Source organism: Poecilia formosa, unplaced genomic scaffold, assembly GCF_000485575.1.
Source record: "Poecilia formosa unplaced genomic scaffold, Poecilia_formosa-5.1.2 Scaffold36, whole genome shotgun sequence".
Taxonomy (NCBI): Eukaryota; Metazoa; Chordata; class Actinopteri; order Cyprinodontiformes; family Poeciliidae; genus Poecilia; species Poecilia formosa.
Window position 1 is genome coordinate 1652317 of NW_006799975.1, and position 19208 is coordinate 1671524.

General features: G+C 39.8%; 1 protein-coding gene across 2 annotated transcripts in view; it reads right to left on the reverse strand.

The window, feature by feature from the left end:
- ldlrad4b (low density lipoprotein receptor class A domain containing 4b) overlaps positions 1-19208 on the reverse strand; it is a 221357-nt gene that overhangs the window by 134982 nt on the left and 67167 nt on the right. For both annotated transcript variants that reach the window (XM_007550451.2, XM_016670623.1), the window contains one exon: positions 11895-12520. In XM_007550451.2, the coding sequence (XP_007550513.1) occupies positions 11895-11934 (40 nt within the window). In that variant the 5' untranslated portion in view covers positions 11935-12520. The remainder of the gene's footprint in view (positions 1-11894; positions 12521-19208) is intronic.

Sequence of the window (19208 nt, forward strand, 5' to 3'; positions counted from 1 at the left end):
TTATTTAAAAGGACACAGGCAGTAAGAGGTTTTCATCAGTGATTGTAGCAGAGTTGGTTCCAAACTGTTTCTATAAAACACAGCAAGGAATCAGTTTGCTTCCACAGTCGAGTCGCTAGTTTCCTTACATCACTCAAAACGTCTCTTGCAGTATACTGTATTTCACCCTAACTTTTTAAATGGTCAAATTATCATTTGTAAAATTGTCCTTAAATAAATTTTGTTTTGAAGGCTTTTAAAACACTAAGTCGCCTTGCATGCATCTGATCAGCATTTATAAACAGAACTAAATACTGTTTAGTTTTTTATACAATGTTTAACTCATGATCTAATATATTTTAGCTGTTAATAGCTTGAAGATCTTTTCAGCTTATTTTGAAAAGTCAAGTTTTTTGTTTAGTACATTTCAGCAACAAGGAAGTTCAAAGTGCTTTACAAATTAAAAGCATAATACAGCAACCAATTATGAAACAAGCAATAAATAACACATTTTGTCAAAGGCCATCAAAATCAACTGTAGATCAATCACAATGACTAATGTTCCAGTTATTCTGAATCAAAGGGAAATCTAAACAGGTGGGTTTTAGCCTTAATTTAAAGGAACTCGGTGATTCAGAAGTTCTGCAGTTTTCTGGAATATTGTTACAGATTAGAGGAGCAAAATAACTGAACGCTGCTTCCCCACAAAGCTTTGCGAGAATTGTGTGCAGAATTAAATAACCATCATTCTTACATGTAGCCAAACAGGATATTAAAAGATACATATATCTCACTACATTTTTCTTTGAAGGAAATTGATCCAGAAAACGTAACTCCTTCCAAAATTATAGTGAAATCCCATCGGAGCATTTTGGACTATTACAGAGGAGCTGCTATTACTGAGTCCAACCCAACACAATGTGTACCTGCTAAAGTGGCCGGGAAGTGTACGACATGAAAGTCACATTCCTTTTTATGGTCAAGTCCTAAGAGTTGCAAAAAATAATAGACCAGAACATCAAATCATAAAACCACCTGTTCCTTCTTAACACGGCCACAGGTGTGATGTCAGTACGCTCTGGCAGGACAGCGAACAGCTTTCATAATTCCCCCCAAACACACATCCCCACGCACACACACACACAAACACACGCACACACACGCACACGCACATATGGCATGCTGTAGTTAGTAAAAAAAATAATAATTTACCATTTAAAATTATGATTAGTCTTCTCCCTTAATCTTCTAAATTATCTTCCAGTCATTGACAGCTAATACTGGCTGTGTTTCCATAACAGATATGCACAAAAGTTTGTCTATATTCCACTAATGTTGAAAAAATACAATTTCACAATTGCTGTGTTTCCATTAAATCAGAAACGTGTAATAACTTTGCTCACGCGATAGGTTGTTAAAAAACATGCCATGCCATCGTCCTCCTGTCGTCGTCCGGTTGTTGACTACAAGACTTGTGTGATGTGGAAAAAGTGTTTCCATGGTGAATTTGCGAAATACACTCTTTTTCATACAGCCTAAAGACCACTTTATCATAGTGACAAAAGTTTTTATAAAGAAACAAGTTGGGTTTTTTTTTTGGGGGGGGGAGGGTTGTTTGTTTTTTTCAAAATATCCATTAAGCAAATTCATTTTCCAAATGTAAAATTAAGCAATTAAATGGTCAAAGCAGCATATCATAACATATCATGACATATGTGATAATTTAAAGAAAATTAGAAATATATATGTCAAGTATTTGCAGTGGATCCAGCCGTTTACAGATACTGAAATAAAAAGACATATAAACCATTTTCTCACTTTCTGGAGTTAAATCAGACCAAACCTCTCTATTTTAGGTCAGTTGTAATTAGTAAAATTATTTCTAATTAATTTAGTACACGGTTTTCCATTTCTGCAAAAAATTTTGACATGCATAAATAACAGTTTTGGGACTTTATTAGTTATTGAGTTGTGGCTTTCCATAAATGCTGTGGTTCAAATTATTTGTATTTTGGGCTACTGCCTGTGTGACATATTTAGATGTGAGCTCCAAATGCTCCTCTTAGCTTCGACAGCAGTTTCTATGGCCGCTCACCTCTAGCCATAGATCCTGTTGGCAGGTGCAGCAGTGAGGACGCACCTGGTAGCAGTGGCAAGCTAAAGCAAGTTATGAAAAAGCGTAGCAATTAACATTTAGCAGCCTAAAAAGGTTTCCTATCGGATCTGTCCTAATTATAACTTCCACTAGCAAAGATACACAGCTGGTCTCTGACAGAGACTTCTGTGTTTGAAGCACCATTAGAGCAGAGGATGCAGAGATGAGAGAGCTCCAGCTGTAGAGGCTGCATGTTCGCCAGGTGAAAGTCGCACTACCGTTTCTTTAAAGGGGCAGTGTTATGTAAAGTCCACTTTTTTAAGCTTTACATCAGGTCGTAATGTTATGTTTCCCTGGATTGTTGCCTTGATTCTTTCATGCATATTTGAGAAATCCTTCAATCTCTATGGCAACCATTCAGTTGTGCAAAATGCAGGAGTTTCTTAAGAGACAGAGGCCCGATTTCAAAGTGTTAAATTATGAGGTTAAATTGCTTTTTAGTCAAATCTGATCTATATAGTATTTCTATTTAAACTGAAGGTAACATAGTTACTTAATTTTAATAGAAAGTTATACTACGTTTCTGGAAAATTCATAATACTGCCCCTTTAAATCTGTAGCATTCTCGACTCTACTGGAATTGATGAACTCAGATGTTGTCGGGACCCAAATCATTTTGTGTTTGGGTTGAGATTATTTCCCACTACTGCAAAGACAATTAGGAAGAAAAAATGGAAAAGGTTTTATGAAATTGAAATATTATGGAATTGTTTTTTCACCAACAGACATACTTAAACAAACAAACAAACAAAAAAACTATTAGTGACCATGATTTGACAGTTGGAGGGCCCAGTTCTGGGTCCCTGTGACATTGGACAACTAACTGGGTCATCCTACACTTTAGAAAATGAAATCCGATTTATAGAGCCAACTGACAAAACTTTACCTTGTACTTCTTGTACTCCTGCTCAGAGTTATGAATATAAACAACCAGCATTTGTGTTGCTATAACTTCTAAAAATGTATTTCCAATAACTGCCTGGAGCATTATGAGCTTATGAATTCAATTGCAATGCATTTGTGAAAAAACAGATATACCTGCAGAGCGTATAAACCAGTACAAGCGAGCAACTTTCTTCTTTCGCAACTTAGAACAGAAATTTAATACACCAGATCATGAAATTTGAATTGACTGCCTTAAGCATGTACGCCATTATCTCCTGATTGTTTTTAACATGATGATTTTGTTCCCAAAACTCATTTTCTCAGCTCTCGGGGTCCCAGGGGGTAAAGTTATCTTCCTCTCTACCTACTCACTCGATAGCAAACTGGCTTCGCAGAGACAGAATAAAAGCAGCGTGTTGAACTTTAAGGAGCCTAAAGACGTCGGCAAAGTAATTGTCTGGGGGAAATTTGCTATTAAAACAACAGTGGGAAACTGTGGAAATATGACTTCGATAGGAATTAAGTTAGAAAAATATTTTTCTGCCTGAAAACTAATTAGCACAAATCTCTAAGAGCTTTTCGGCTGAATCAAATCAGTGTTTGTCATTTTTATTATCTTCTCTGCCATCATGGCTGGAAAGTCGACTGAGAAGATACAAATGAGTTCATAAGTGGACTACAGCCTATCTTGCTCCTTTTAATTAAGGTAGACACTAAGGTAGACTAAAACCTCAGCCAGTGTTAGCAGCCAGCCAGGGGTGGGGGGGGGCAGCAGGTCCCCGTGTAACGGTCAGAAGCTGTCAGTCCTGTTATGGATGAATGAGGGCTCCACATTAGTACAGCTCAATATGGAGTTGCTGCAGCAGGAGACTGCAATGGAAGAGACTAAACCCTAAAGGCAGGAGGGGAGGACAACAGACAGCGTGAGACAAATGGAGGCAGACAAACGAAGGTGACCACTGAGGGAGGGATGATATTAGGAAATATGTCAACGGCAGAAAACAAGACGACTAGGAAAGAGTCAATGATGGACAAAGTACTCAGCTCTATTATTTGAGTAAAAGTATTGGTACTCATGGTGAAATCTTACTCCAAGTTAAAGTTGCTCGGTCAAAATCGTACTCAAGTCAAAGTGCTTAAGTACTTACTTTTGAAAAGTATACCAGAGTACAAATTATATTTTCTAATATAAGTACTTTTCCATATTGTTTTCTCAGTATTTTTGTAGAACTTTGTAACTTGCTGAAACCACCTGATGATGTACTGACATGCATAACACTCTGCTACAAAATTTCTACACCACCTGTAAAAACTTAAGCATTAAAATGCAATATTTTTTTTATTATTATTATTACCATTTAAAACGTTCTTTACTATAGAAGCTTACGAACGTTAAACATGGGGCTCAGATATGATCATGGGTTGTGCTGGTGTCTCTGCTTGAGGTTTCCATCGTTGAGTTCTGTTTGAAAGCGACAGCTCAGCTGGCCACACTTAACGAGGAAAGAATCACTCCAGATCTCAGGTGGGTGCTGTGACTGTGATTGGCTCCGGGAGCGTAGTGTGTGGCCAATTGCATTTCAGTAAAGAAAAACAGCAATGGCGGACTTCAAAGTTAGCCAAAAGGAACACATAATGACAAACTTCCTAGAAATGTAGTGGAGGGAAAGTCAAAAGTTCCCCAAAAAATAAATGCTCAAGTAAAGTTAAGATACTCAAATAAAATGTATTTCAGTACAGTACTCAGGTAAATGTACTGTCCACCTGTGGTTAAACTAATAGTGAGTTTGTAGTATTGGTGTGCATAAGGATCCTGACATTGCTGGGATTTAGTAGGAAAAGTTTCCCAGTTGAAGACAGTGATTGAATTTTACTGCTCCCTGTGAGCGGCCATCGCTTCTCTTCTCACCCCTCTCTGTCGATGGTAAACAGTAGATCACCACCTTGCCAACAGACTTTTATGATCTACTTCCATTCTCCATGTCAACACGTTCCATTAAAATCCAGCAGATTTACAAAGAAAAATAATAATGCTGAAGGAGAAGACTTTGGAGACTAAAACCATGCCATTTCATTTGAGTGACTGGCTGCAGGACTGAACATAGAAAAGGTGTTAAAAGGGTGAGACAGTTGGAACTGGAGTGAGAATACAGCACACGTGCAGAAAGACGTTTTTCAGAAATCGGTGAACTCTGGCGAACCAGTGAAGTGAAAGACATTGGAAAAGACAAATTATCAACACACCTGGCAAGCCTTTTCTGAATTTCATGCAAATTTTTCACTAACCCCCAACCTCTCCAGACAATATCCAAAGTCAGCTGTTTCTCCAACAGCCAAAGGTCTTGCAAAAACTTAAACAGGTTGTTTTTGTTGGTTTACTTTCCCAGCTGCTCCCGGTCCCACAGGCAAAAAAGGCCTGATAGGGACTTGGATGTCCACCACCTGGTTTGAGGGTTGTTGCCACAACAAGCACTGGCCACCTTGCAGCCATAGCTGAAAACAGATGTGTCAACGATGAAGACATGGAGCACGTCCCACACAGACTCAAAGTCTCATCTCCCTTGGGACATGTTCATAACTCTGCTGGAGGTGGGAGTTGGAGCTCCGACTGACAGGAGACTACACCAGACGTTTCCAGAGGAGGACGCCAAGTCTAACCAGCATCCTCCTCCCCCATCGGTAGCAACTCACCACCAGGTAACAGCTGCACCCTCGCTTCACCTGAGCATCCATCACATAAAGTAGAGGCATGGTGGAGTCGAGAACAGGAGGATTTGCAATTGTAACAAACAGATCAATCATCACTTCTTGGTATGCTTTACATATTTGTTCATTTTTGTCAAAGTATGGATGCCGCTTTCGATTTGATTGTCTAAAACAGTGCATCAAAAAGTATTTCAACGCCTTCAGATGTTTTTTTTTTTGTGGCTTTTTTTGTTATGCATAAATGTTTCATATTATCAAACAAAAAATCCAGTCTTTACAGGATTTAATTGATTAAGAGAAAGTAAAAATCAACCTGTGTCAATGTGAAAGAGTGAATCATAATCAGATAAACCACATTTCTTGGAATCAGGTTTGACTATCAAACCTGCAAAATCAACTCAATAGAACATGTCTGATATGTGGTATGTTAAAAGATCTCACAAAGCAATGATCTAATTGGAAGAAACTCAAAACTAGTTGGAAAAAAGTCACTGGAAAGGGCCAACAGGACATTCCCAATGCTTTCATACTCTGGCAAATCAATGCCTCAGTAATGACAAACATTATCCACATATAGAGAAAACATGGAACAGTGGTGAACCTTCCCAGGAGTGAGCAGTGTGTCAAAATTACTCAAAGAATGTATTAATGACTCATCCAGGAGGTCACAGAAGAGCACAGAACAACATGTACATTACTGCAGGCCTCTGTCAAGATCAGTGCTCATGATTCAACAATAACAAGGGGACTGGAAAAAAATGGTATCCATGGGAGAGTTCCAAGAAGAACGATCACTGCTGCTTAAAAAGAACACAAAGGCCTGGATCAAATTTGTCAAAAAAAAAAAACCCACTAATGATCACCAAAAATGTTTGGAAAATGTTCTGTGAACTGATGACACATGGAACTTTGTCGAATACTTGTGTCCCTTTACATCTAGTTTAAATAAATCACTACAGAATGAAATACAGAATAAACAGAAAACTGCACACACAGCAGAAGATGAGAAACTGAGATGTGAGCTGGAGACACTTTGAAATGTAAAAACAAACTTCCTATTTTTTTACACACAAAAACAGACATCAGCTAATGTTATGCACTAGTCATATGGACACAGTTATAAAACCACAGTTATAAAAAGTAAAGGCTGAAGAGTGTACTGAGAAAAAAAAGTGAGTATACGGCATTTCAAACATTATGAATATGCTGATTCATTCAATTACTGTCAAACACAGCAGACACAAAACCCCATTATGGATCACTTTGTCTTACAAGGAAAACTCCTGAGGTCATAGGTCATGTGAGTCTTTACATCATGTAGTTGGGATGACAGAATCAAAAGGGTGTGGCTTATAGGTGACACACTGCACCAGTGAGGCCCCATAAGGAGCAGTAGGACCTCACATCGGTAGGATTTGTTGGGAAAATGAGCCTTACAAGGTGAGAAATACTAAAACACACACTTTCTGAAGGGCAAGTTAGAGGAACCAAATTCTCTAACATAAATACTCTAGTACTTATGTGACTCTAGGAAGAAGCAGCAGTACCTGGAGAAAACCAGCATATCCACCTGGAGACGGTGTGACTCCACGTACAAAGATTCCAGGGTGGTAACTGAATCTTCAACATTTTTATATTAAAGCAAAGCAAAAGTTGGAATAACTGGAACCTCATGTGGCCTCATCTTGGAAAGCATAGACAGCAAGATAGGAAAACATTCACAATTGATGAGCTAATTTATGACATTCACTGCAAATACAAGAAAATGAAACAGAAATTTTACAGAACTGAAAGTCATTTCAAGCTTGTCTGCAATTGCATTTTGGAATAAATAGAAATAGATATTTTTTTTATTATTTTTTTTAGGTTTATTCACACCTCGAAAAAGCATCAGAATAATTTTAAGGTCAGGTCATAAAGTGAAGCATCACAGAGGAACACCGAGTGATTAGGAATGTGGTCAACACAGAGGTGAGGTCATAGAAGCAAAATCAAGAGAGGTTAAAAAAAAAAAGTGATAAAAGGAAAATTTTATTTTTCACTCAGGAGCCACTGGGGCACCAAACCACTCTTCCCTCCTTTAAAACAAAGCTCACAGTGGAACTTGTTGCATTGACAGATAGATGCACACAGACCAATGCAGAGATGCATGTAAGTTCAGACAGCACATGTGTGTGTGTGTGTGTGTGTGTGAGTGCGTGTGTGTGTGCGTGTGTGTGTGTGTGTGTGTGTGTGTGCGTGTGCAGCACAGCATTTTACCCAACGTGAACCCTGCAGAGTAAACAGAACCTTGCATTAGCCTTGCAGCTATCGACCACTGCCGTCTGCCTACATCTGAACGGTTTGTTTACTATCGCTCGATGACTTCATTCCCCTCCTCACGCCCTCAGGGCTGCAGCGGAGACTGACCTGAGCAAATCCTAAACACACACACACACATGCACATGCACGCTCATACACACAGCTGATGAATTATGTAATACGAGTGATTTGGGAGTAGCGAGAAAGCCTGGCTCATGAGGGATTTCTCCACAGATGCAGCAGTTTACTACACTAATAATAACAACAGCAGGAAGCGTGGACATATCTTCCGACAAAACTAGCGTCGAAGCTGGCACATGAGTTGAAAAATTTACCCACACCATTCCGACTGGTCTTTCTGTGAACTCACAGGGTGGACCAGAAAGGAACAGCCTGAGCTGTGAGTCAGCCGGGCCATCAGCGTTGGCTTCTTTAGGTCTCCAGACTGGGAGTTTCTGTCTTGCTGAATCATCTTCTCGAGAGTAAAAGTTCTGTAAGGCATTCCATGTCCACAGAGCCATCCCTGGGCCATCCAACCCACCTGAGGTGAGAGTCAAATTGCTTTGACAAATGAGTGGCGAATGGTGACCCTGACCCTGGTGTGTTCTGGTTAACATTGCCAGTGGAAACATCCCACAGGGACTCAGATCAAAGGCATAACGGCAGAACGTGAACTTTGTAGAAGCAGTTGGAGAATCTGTACTGTGAGGCGTTATGAGAGTGTGATGTTTAAAATGTCATCCCTCACCCTCAAAGGGGGGAGGGGAGTTTTAATGGCAGAGGTCTGAGGTGTTAGTTCAAGCAGCTGTTTGACGGAGGACTGCTTCATTTGAAAAGAATCCTCTCCAGATTTTTTTGGAGCAAGATCCATGGGGGACAACTGTAGCTGGCAGGGTTTTTTTTCACACTTTTTATCAACAATATGACATATTAATAGCTCCTAATTAACCTCATGGTGCTTGATGAACAGTCAAAGGTTCTCTAGGTTTCTTGGGCAACATGAATCACAGATGGGGTCCAAGTGAAAAGGCATTTACTGGGAATAATGCAGCTAAAATGCTAGTGAGGTTTGCTTGGGAGAGTTACCAGGACAAAGACGGCTTACGCTCCAAAGAATACAACAGCACAACTTAAATTGACAAAGTTGCATCTGAATAAACTTGATCACCTCTGGAACAATGTTCTTCTCATAGAAGAAGACGCTTATTGAAAATCCACAACATGTTTACAGAATACCAATCAGAGAATCTAGTCGGAAACACTTCATCTCAACGCAAAGGAGTGTAGAAGAGGAGTTCTGATTTGGACTCACCTTGTAGTCAGTCAGTCAACATAAACTCCTTTGTATACCAAGGTATTCTAGAGTCAGATTTCAGACCATTTCGTCATCAGACATCCTCATAACAAACTGAGTCATGAAGCAGAACTATGATCCTCAAAAATGCAGTAAGTCTACCACAGAACGGCTGGGAAGGAGAATAATCAAGACGTTGCAGTGGTTTAGTTGGGAACCTCTAAGTGAAACGATGGGGCTCGTGAGGTTTGTGCCTTCAAACCTCAATGAACTGAAGCAAAGGTGAAAAACATAGCAAGACCAGATTTCCATAAAATGTGGGTAGAGACTACTTCAAGTCAAGGGGTATACTTTGTTTTTTGGCATAACTTTACAGGACATTCCTGTCTGAGAACAGTCTTACTGATTTAATATATATTAATGTTATTAACAAGCTGAATTCATGTGGTTGAGGACATGTAACTCGCTCTTGACTGGATTTGGACTTACCTTGTTAGATGGTTATGTTAACATAAAGATGAAATCAAGTTATTCATGAATTCCATTTGAAGCACTGTCAGACACAAAAAGGAGTGTAGGAAGTTTCAAAACCATACTGGCTTATTTCTGTTAGGATCTTTTTTACATTTCTTAGACACTCACTAACAAAAATGTTAAGCAAGTTGGTCCAATTTGAACACAACTTTGACTTACGGTGGCATGATCCTGAAAATGCTTTTATACTGCTTCTTACCGATAAGGCCACTCTTCCCCCCGGTCATGTCCTCGACGTGTTTTGACAGTACAAAGGCACAAAAACCATCTCATTTAAACAACAGGCTTCCACATAAAAACATGAAATGATTTAGAAATTGAAAGAAAGGTTGTTAGGCTTTGCTAAGGCAGAGTTTGGAGCACACCAAATTAGCTAAAGAATGCCTGACAAGGCCAGCCTTTAACATCTTACTTTTGGTTGAATTTGGACAAGAAACACTGGCTAAAAAATGGTTTTCATCACATACATCAGGGCCAAGATAAAACAATGACCTGAAATAGCTACAGAAAAGAAAGACATGGACATTCAGTACTTTAAAGATGGTCTACAAACATAGCACAAGCAAACAGGTATGTTGTCTCCTGCAAGACATCAGAAGATTGTAAAATTGTTTGACCCCAAATTGCAAAATCTAGTTAGATTTATAATCATAATTTTGGGGACATTTGTAGTCCCCAAAAGTATAGACATATTTATAGCTAAGTACGTAATCCCAATTATATCTCACAGAAAGTAAGATCTGGATGGGTTGAACCTAATTTGTATATACGATTAGAAGAAGCTGTATTTATGTGGAATTTGGACTTTTGCTTCCATCCTTTGGATAACTCTAACCTCAACTATTTCAAATCATAATCACTTTATCACAATTATAAAGTATATATCTGTTTCTGTTCTTTAATCAGCCAGGTGCTTGTTGGAAACTGTATCTTCATTTTTAACACTCTTCTTGTACAGTGCTTAAGAATAATATTTAAACAAATGTATCAATGAAAAATATTTTTTACTCCTAACAAAATAAAAATTACCTGCTTTTTTTCTGGAGTGTTTTAACCAAAAATAGGTCAGACGTGGATGTTTCGACAAATAAAATGGTATTTATTTCTGCACATTAGAGTGAAAAGGAGAAAGTTTCACACTTTATGGGGTATGCCTGTTTAAAGGCTTAATTACTCAAACTGCAAATCAGCCACTAAATGCATTTAGGCATCTGGTGAAGGTGACCGCTGGAGTTCAAAGAACCAGAATGGGGAAGAAAGGAGATTTAAGGTTTATTGGAGACAGACTAGTAGGTCTGAATACTTCAGAAAACACTGGGATTTTCACACAAACCATGTAAGATTAACAGGGGACAGATCCAGAAACAGAAGTTACCCAGTGAGGAACAATTGTGTGGATAAAAATTATGTATTGACGTCAGAGGAAGTTCAGCAGTAGTTCAAATAAACACTAGCTACAACCAAAATATTAGGTGTATCATATATAAAGGGTCCTTGTGGAACATTGAAGCTGCTATGGAAGCAAAAGATCACATCAGGTGCCACTCCATACAGCAAAGAGAGAAACCAAGGCTACAATCCACAGATGCTTACCATAAGATGGCAATAATAATTTGAAAAATGTGACTCGGTTGGATGAGTCTTGCCACTGTACTGTGGATGTGCAGCTCACAAGTATCTCTGAGGAATGTTAGTGGCACCTTGTGGGATCTATAATATGAAGAATCAAGGCAATTCTGGAGGCAAAGGGGCAATTTGGTCTGGTACCAGTAAGGAGTATATCGCTTCTGTCCACTGATCAATATTGGCTCATAAGGATGCATTCATGCCAGGTAGTTGGTTTGCCTAGAAAGTGCGGTTCGTTTGGGGAGTTGTGAATGCATAATCAAACTCTGATGCAGACCAAGGTCTCAGTTTGGTTGAAGTGAACCCTGGTGCGGTTTGAATGTGAGATTCTCTTACAAGGAGACAGCTTGATACACAACAAACACAAACACACACAGTAAGGGACACACAGTGGTGCTCATCGTCGGCTTTTACCTTTGAAGGCATTTGTAGCTGGTAGGTCAGTTTCCTGCATACTGCTCCCTCCCACGCTCAGCCAGCTGCTGTGGATGCTGCGATGGATGCCGATGGACCGACCTTAACCTGTCCGGGCAGAGGCCGTCGGAGGGGGGGAGGGTGGTCGAGAGGACAGGGTGGCACCGGCCAGTCTCACCGCCATCTCTGTTCATTAACAGTCCATGTGACCAAGCGAGAGGCAGCTGTTTTCTCACACCCAGCAGCGAGTCAGGGTCCCTCCTGTGCTTAGTGACAGCTTGTCTCGTCACCCCTTGTTCTTTTTTTTTTTTTTTTTTGCTGCTGCCTGGATCACTGGTCTGTAGAAGGGGGTTCAGCTATGTTCTGAAGGAGGGGAGAATAAAGGGATGGCTCACAGGAAAAGAGGACGGATTGTGACAGAGATTGATGGGGATTTTGTGGCACGGTGAGAAGATGAAGGATGCGGCCCGGCGCGGCTCAGAGTTGTCTTTCATAGGCAGCTCTTATTGCCGTCCCCTCTGATTCATTTTGATCTTTTGCTTCCTGGTTTTGTTTTCCTCTTCCCACATACATCCCATCCGAAATTCATCAGCAACTCCTCCGCCACTCTCAGGTTGGCTCCACAGCTGGGGAAAGGAGAGGAAAAACACAGACAGAGGGAGGGAACTTGGTGAAGAAATTCATGAGATACCAGAAACAACAGGTGGGTTAGGTAGACCACAGCAGAACGTGGGCAGGGCTAACCACTAGCCTGCAGTACCAAGCTGAGAGAGCACGCACCTCCACTAACTCCCACGCACAAACACAAACACACACACACAGATGCACACAGCGGTGGACGATTGGCGTCTGAGTTGGGATAGCGGGCGGCGGGCTGGCATGGCCCCCCTTTGGTTCTTCTCACCCACCAGGCTCTCACATGAAAGGGGAAAGTTTTTCTTTTTTTTTTTTTTTGAGAGCCAAGCGCCGCCTGTGACCCTGTTTCACAGAGCGGCGGAGAGATAGCGCCACATGTCAGCGTGCCACTTTGAAGTCTGCCTGATAAACAGGGCTGGAGGAGGCTACAGCTGAGGAAACAACAAAACTTTATTTCCATTTCAAAAGTATCAAGTGCGGTTTTTGTGTGACTGGGAAAGAAATAAATTCCAAAAGAAAGAGAGGGGTGGTAGGGGGAAAGAGGACAGGAAAAGAGGGGGAGGAGGTGAGGCTGTTTGTGAAGTAGGAGAAAACTACTTTTTCTTGTTATTGAGACATAAAAATGAGGGTACGAGGGAGATGCATCACACACGGGGACGGGGTGTGACGGGGGAAGGAATCACAGAGGGAGGAAAGCCTGTGTGAAAACATGAAAGAGAGAGACAACCCACATAAAATGAGGCAACTAGGAAAGGAAAAGAAAAGAAACATACAAAAAAATATCAAAGAACAGACGAGGCAGAGGCATAAAAGCATAAAGAAATCAAACACCAGATAAGAAAAAACAGGTTTAAAAACAAGTTCAAGACAAGGAATGATATGGAACAAGTCAAAGAGGGGAGGGGAAAAAAAGCAGACAGATAAACAAACATACACCCTGTCTGAGTTTTGGAAAGGCTCAATGGATCTCAGTCTTATCTCGGCTTTGTTTGCTGGTTCTTATCGAGCCTCATTACAGTAAGCAGATGCACAATAGCTTGGAACAGAGGAGGTGAGGACCGAAGTGCTGCGGAAGAGAATTGAGTTTGTGATGTAATACACACACGGTGTGACTCGTCACAGTCTTCTTTTGGCTTAAACCAAGACAACATCCAACATGTTGCAATGTCAAACAATGAGAACAAATCGCAGTAGGTCAATATGACTTTTTCTACGTTTTTCTCTGAAATGTTTAAATTCTTCTTGTTTTTAGCCAATCAGAGGATTTGAAACTGAGTGGACCAATCTGGCCTTCATGGAACAGCAGCACCAATCAAGCCACTGCTGAAAGAAAGCCATAAAAAAGTCCAATTTGCCACAGGTCATGTAAGGACACAGCAAACATGTTGATTATATCAGACCACTTTTATTCTTTGGGTAAACTGGCGAGAGTTGATGGGTGAACAGAAATCATGGAAGACCACCTGCTTCAGATTGGAGACAGAAGTTGGAGGTTTACCTGCCAGTGGAACGATGATAACTAGATTTTTAGATCTACAAGGAAATAGTTAGTGAAATAGTTATGAAACAGAATGTTCATATTCAGAATGACCCAGATCTAAATCTAACTGAGAACCTGTGGCTTACCTGAAAATTGCTGTTCAGACATCTGACTGAACTCACCTTCACTATTTTGCTAAATGTATCTGTACTTGAGTGCTATCCCATTCTTAATCCACAGGGTTTAACATGGTAACAATTACAACTCTTCTAGGAAGGCTTCCCATAACATTTCATATCATCATTCCGCCACATGGACATTTGTGAGGTAAGAGACTGAGGCCTGGCTGAATGTCTACCGCAAAATAATCTTAAAGGTGTTCTATCAGGTTGAGGTCAAACTGGCCAAACTCCTCTGTATCAGAGTTGCTCACTCATGTATTTGTGGATATTACTTTGTGTAGCGGTTCCCACAATACTGAGAGAGTGAAATAGTCCAAAATGTCCTGTACTGTGCAGGCAGTCAAGAGTCGTTCTCCTGGCAAGCATCCATTTGACTGCCTGACAGAGAAACACGATTTATCACTCCACAGAACACATCTCCGCTGCTCCAGATTGTAATTGCAGCATGATTTGCACAGTAACATGCAACACTTTGAATTCCACTTGGTGAATATGGGGTGGATGCAACTGCATAGCAACCGAAACCCATCACATGATGCGCTCAAGGAACAGTTCTAGACCTAACGTCAAGGCAGAAAGTTAGTGACCTCTGTTTTTTATCCCCCACAAGATCCAATCACCTTGCTATTATTTTTACATTTACATTACCACATCTTGGCTGAGTTGCTGTCGTTCCCAATAACTTTAACCTCATAATAATATCAACCATCAACTGTTCAATGATTTAATTTTTTTTTTCAGGTTTTATTGGTCTTTATTTGAACGTGCTATGACAGGAAAGTGGGTAATGAGAGATGGAAGACATGCAGCAAAGGTCACCAGGCCGGGAATCGAACCTGTGACGACCATGTCGAGGACTAAGCCCTACTTATGTGGGTTGTGCTTAACCCCTGCACCACCACAGTACCCCTGACTGTTCAAAATTTAACGGCAAGAAAATTTCAGGACCCGACTTCTTGCACAAGAGGAATTGTATCACGGCACCATGCCACAGGTCAGGTCACTGATCTCCAAATAGCAACTCATTCGTTCACAAATGTTTGCGGAAGCAGTTTGCTTGTCAAAGTGCTGGATTTTATCCTCTTGTGGTCATACAAGTAATTACAACAACTGGATTCAGCGATTTCGACAGTTGAGTGAGCATTTTGGGCATTGTGGTGAATTTTGCCCGAAGAGACATTACAGCAGATTCACCAAGCAGCAGATGTGTCTGTAAAAAGTAACTCCAAATTATTCACAAAAAATGTGCCTGTTCAACAGCTTTCTTTGTCTACTGTATCATATCTAAAATATTTGAAATAACAATAGCTCTAATATTTGGCCGATATTTATATCGAGCCAATTCCTTGCTTCTGATTGGCTGTACTCCAAAGAATGCGTTTGCCTATCACATAAAATACCAGGGTTATAATAGTTTTGGGTTTTTCATTGTAGTTCAGTTTTACTTAGTTGTTCCCTTTTGTTTGTCTATTTCAGTTAGTTTTAATTAGTTTTTAGAGTGTTCTGTTTGCTAGTTATCCTTAGTTAAATACTGCTTAGTTTTAGTTTAGTTTTTATTAGTTATAGTAGTTTCAGTTTTTTCATACTTTGGTTAATTTTAAGGTGCAGAATTCAAAAAGACCAAAGTATTGTGACTGGTGTAAGAGTTGCCAGGAGGAATATGGAGCCAACAGATGATGTAAACCGCTTGAGTAGGGAAACAAAAAACATCTATTTTAAATCATTTTGAAAGGTTAATAAATTGATTCATAAACACGAAAACTAAGGATATTATGTCTATAATTTTAGTATGTTTTAGTGAGCTTTACAAACACATCATATAGTTCCATTTAGTTATAGTTTTCCCCATTAACTCATTTCAGCTAACAAAAATGATTTCTCAGTTTCAGTTTTCATGATTTTGTTAGTTTTACTTAATAACTATAATAGCCTCGCAACATACCAACAAACGTACAGGCAAACATTCAAAGACTTGTAAGTACTTTTGTAAGGCACTACGAGCCTTAATTTACACTGAAAACTGCACAATGTTCACATTTATTTTATAAAATAACTGTCAATCTTTTTGTCCCAAATTGTTAGTTATTATTGTTATTATCATTATTACTATTATTTAACTCAATTCATGTGATGTAATCTCCTGGCCCTCAAACAAAATGGGCCATGGATCAAGCCTGAATCAGCATAAAAAATATTAGCTCTTTCTTTTATGCTCCAAATGTGATTCTCCTACATTCACATGAAAGGAATCAAAACCAACTACAAGCTGAGGTTGTTATAAAAAAAAACACACACACACAAATTGTGCAAATTCAAATTTTGTAGTCAAAATTTGTACTGTCCTGGAGAAATTAAAACACTGCATTGTCAATTCATGAGCCTAAAAACACTAAATTAGGATCCATTTTTAAGTAATTATTTATAGACTGATACCATATATAGAGGCAAAACAGTGTAAAGTCATTAAACAGCTTATCAGACAGACAAGAGTTTTTCCTACCTTTATGGAAGAAATGCCAATGTGACCCAGTCAAAGTGTGGAGAGAAAAACTATTACTACAACTACTTCCTAAACTGTTGGCTGTCTGTCCGTGTGCCGTGTCATCTGAGGACAACTTGTTGTCGAGGCTGGCTGAGAAAGCAGGGTTCCAAGTGGATATTTGTTTTCTGGTCATTTGAGGACAACACCTGGTCTCCAGTCTCATCTCAGACTGTGTCCAACTGTAAAATGTCAAAATCTGACACTGCCGAGGTATTCCACATAAAAAGCTCCTGGTTTGTTGAAACAGAACCAACATAAATTCCAAAGTTTGCTGCAGGTTGTACTTGGTGTTATAGTGTACTGGAGAAACTATTGAGTTGAACTACAGAACAAATCTGTGAGTGCTACAAGGAGCTGTATGGGGATTTCAACCTAAAGAAAAATATAGATAAGTCTGAAAAAAAGCATAGGGGCGAGTAAAGAAAATGAAGAATAACACCTGCTGTGATATCAGAATGAAATCTTTAAGTATCCAAATTATTCACTGAGAATTCATAGAGCATTTTTAAAATACACAACCATGAATGCTACATAACATGTTGTCTGGCGTTTGCAAAGCAATCAAGGATTTACTTTCCTTGGCGCTGATTGGCTGTATCCCAAAGAGCGGAGATGAAGAACCCCATGGATGTTTACATCGCTTGTATTAATGCATATCAAGGCATTTTTAGCCTATTAAAATAGGCAGTTACAAACGTTTTTAGAGGGGGTCTTAAGTATTTGTGGATTTCAGCTGTTGTGGTCGTTAAGTCCTGAGAAAACCAAGAGTCCACCACGTCATCCACTTCACAATTATGCACTGCTTTGTGTAGTTCAATCGCATAAGATCCCAGTGAAATTCACTAAAGTTTGTGCTTGTAGTGTCACAGAAGGTGAAACATTGTTCATCTGTAAGGCAGTTTGAAGCTTGTCTTTCTCTACTGTCACCTTGATGACGGCTGTACGCTTCACCCCGGAATCAGTCAACAGCAGGACTTATCGCCATTCTAAACATACAAACACACCATCATTATTTGGATTATGAATTCATCTCATTTAAAATTCATCACCTGGCAGGTTCCTATTTTGAAAGTAACTCTCCCTCTTATCTGATCTCCAGAACATGGAGATCCAGTTAGGATTTCCAGGTCACAATTTTGTGGCAAAGAGAAGACATCCACCTTCCATTAGAGCTCCAGTTTTATGAAAACCTTTGCCAGATGAACTAAGGTGCCTCTCTCTACTTTCTTTCTTTTTTTACAAGTCAAAGAAAAGCAAACTCAGGAGGAAAAAAAATGGCCAATAAAATAATTTCTGCTGTGGTTTTGAATGCCTTTGTGACTGCGCTAGTCCCTGCTGATGTTGTCCAGACTCTCTGAACACACACTCAAAAAGGTTCTTTTTTTCCCCAAATAAACCTCTGAGGGTCCGCTCTTAAAGACAGGTGCAGCAAGGCTTTAAAAAAATCCCCCGGAATAGACGGCACTATGTTTGTGTTCCTGTTTGGTGTTATTGCATGAACTCCAACAATTCAAGAGTGGCCTCGAGAGGCTGCTCTAACAAAACAAAACCAACAGCAAACACAGCAGAAACCCTCTAATCAAGTGTTCTTACACTGAAGACTCAATGTTTACTAGCTTCAACCAGCTTTATGCTAAGTGTGACCTTTGGCCTGCTTAAAGTGGGTAAAGAGGAAAGCTTTCACCAGAGTGTTACTCATACTGGAGGACACGTGTGAGGCTCTGGAACATTTGGTGACGTTGCGTGTCGCTTTGCAAACCGCCGGGGTCATACGAGGATACGGGCTAATCAGCGAGACAGCAGTCAGACGGACAGAAACAGAGCGAGGAACGCAGCATTCAACCTGCAGCCGCTCACATCTGCTGCACTGAAACATCCAGGCATGCTGAGAATTTGATTTCATAACAAAGAAAGCAAATCAGGTCGCTGAAGAGACTTACAGCTTTGCTGCAACAGAGGAGGAGAAAAGAGATTTTACCTTATTAATGTCCAGAAGTGTCAACTCCTGCTGATATAACCGTATTACAGTGTGGCAGTATTCATAACCTTTGAACTTTGTCACAAACCTGAACATATTTTCATAACAATGTTTTGTGAGAAGAAAACACACAACAGTACATACAATTTTTTAACTTTTTCTTCTTTTAGAAATGAAAATTTGAAAAGTGCGGCATGCATATTTTGCTTCACTAAATCACTACTTTGTAAAGCAGCGGTGAGGAAAGTTTTTAACTCTTGGGTCAAAAGCCTGTCAAGTTGAAAATGAATTGAGGGATTGATTTTTGTTTTTCATTTTAAATTAAGAATGAAACAATGGATGAATTTTTATCTGCACAACTAACACGTCCCGGTGTTTTCCCATTAACTCTGAACACCATGTCTGTTCCTGCTAACAAAAAACATCCCCACATCACAATGCTGCCACTGCTGTGTTTCACAGAATGGTGTGTTGACTGTAATATGCAATTCGCTTT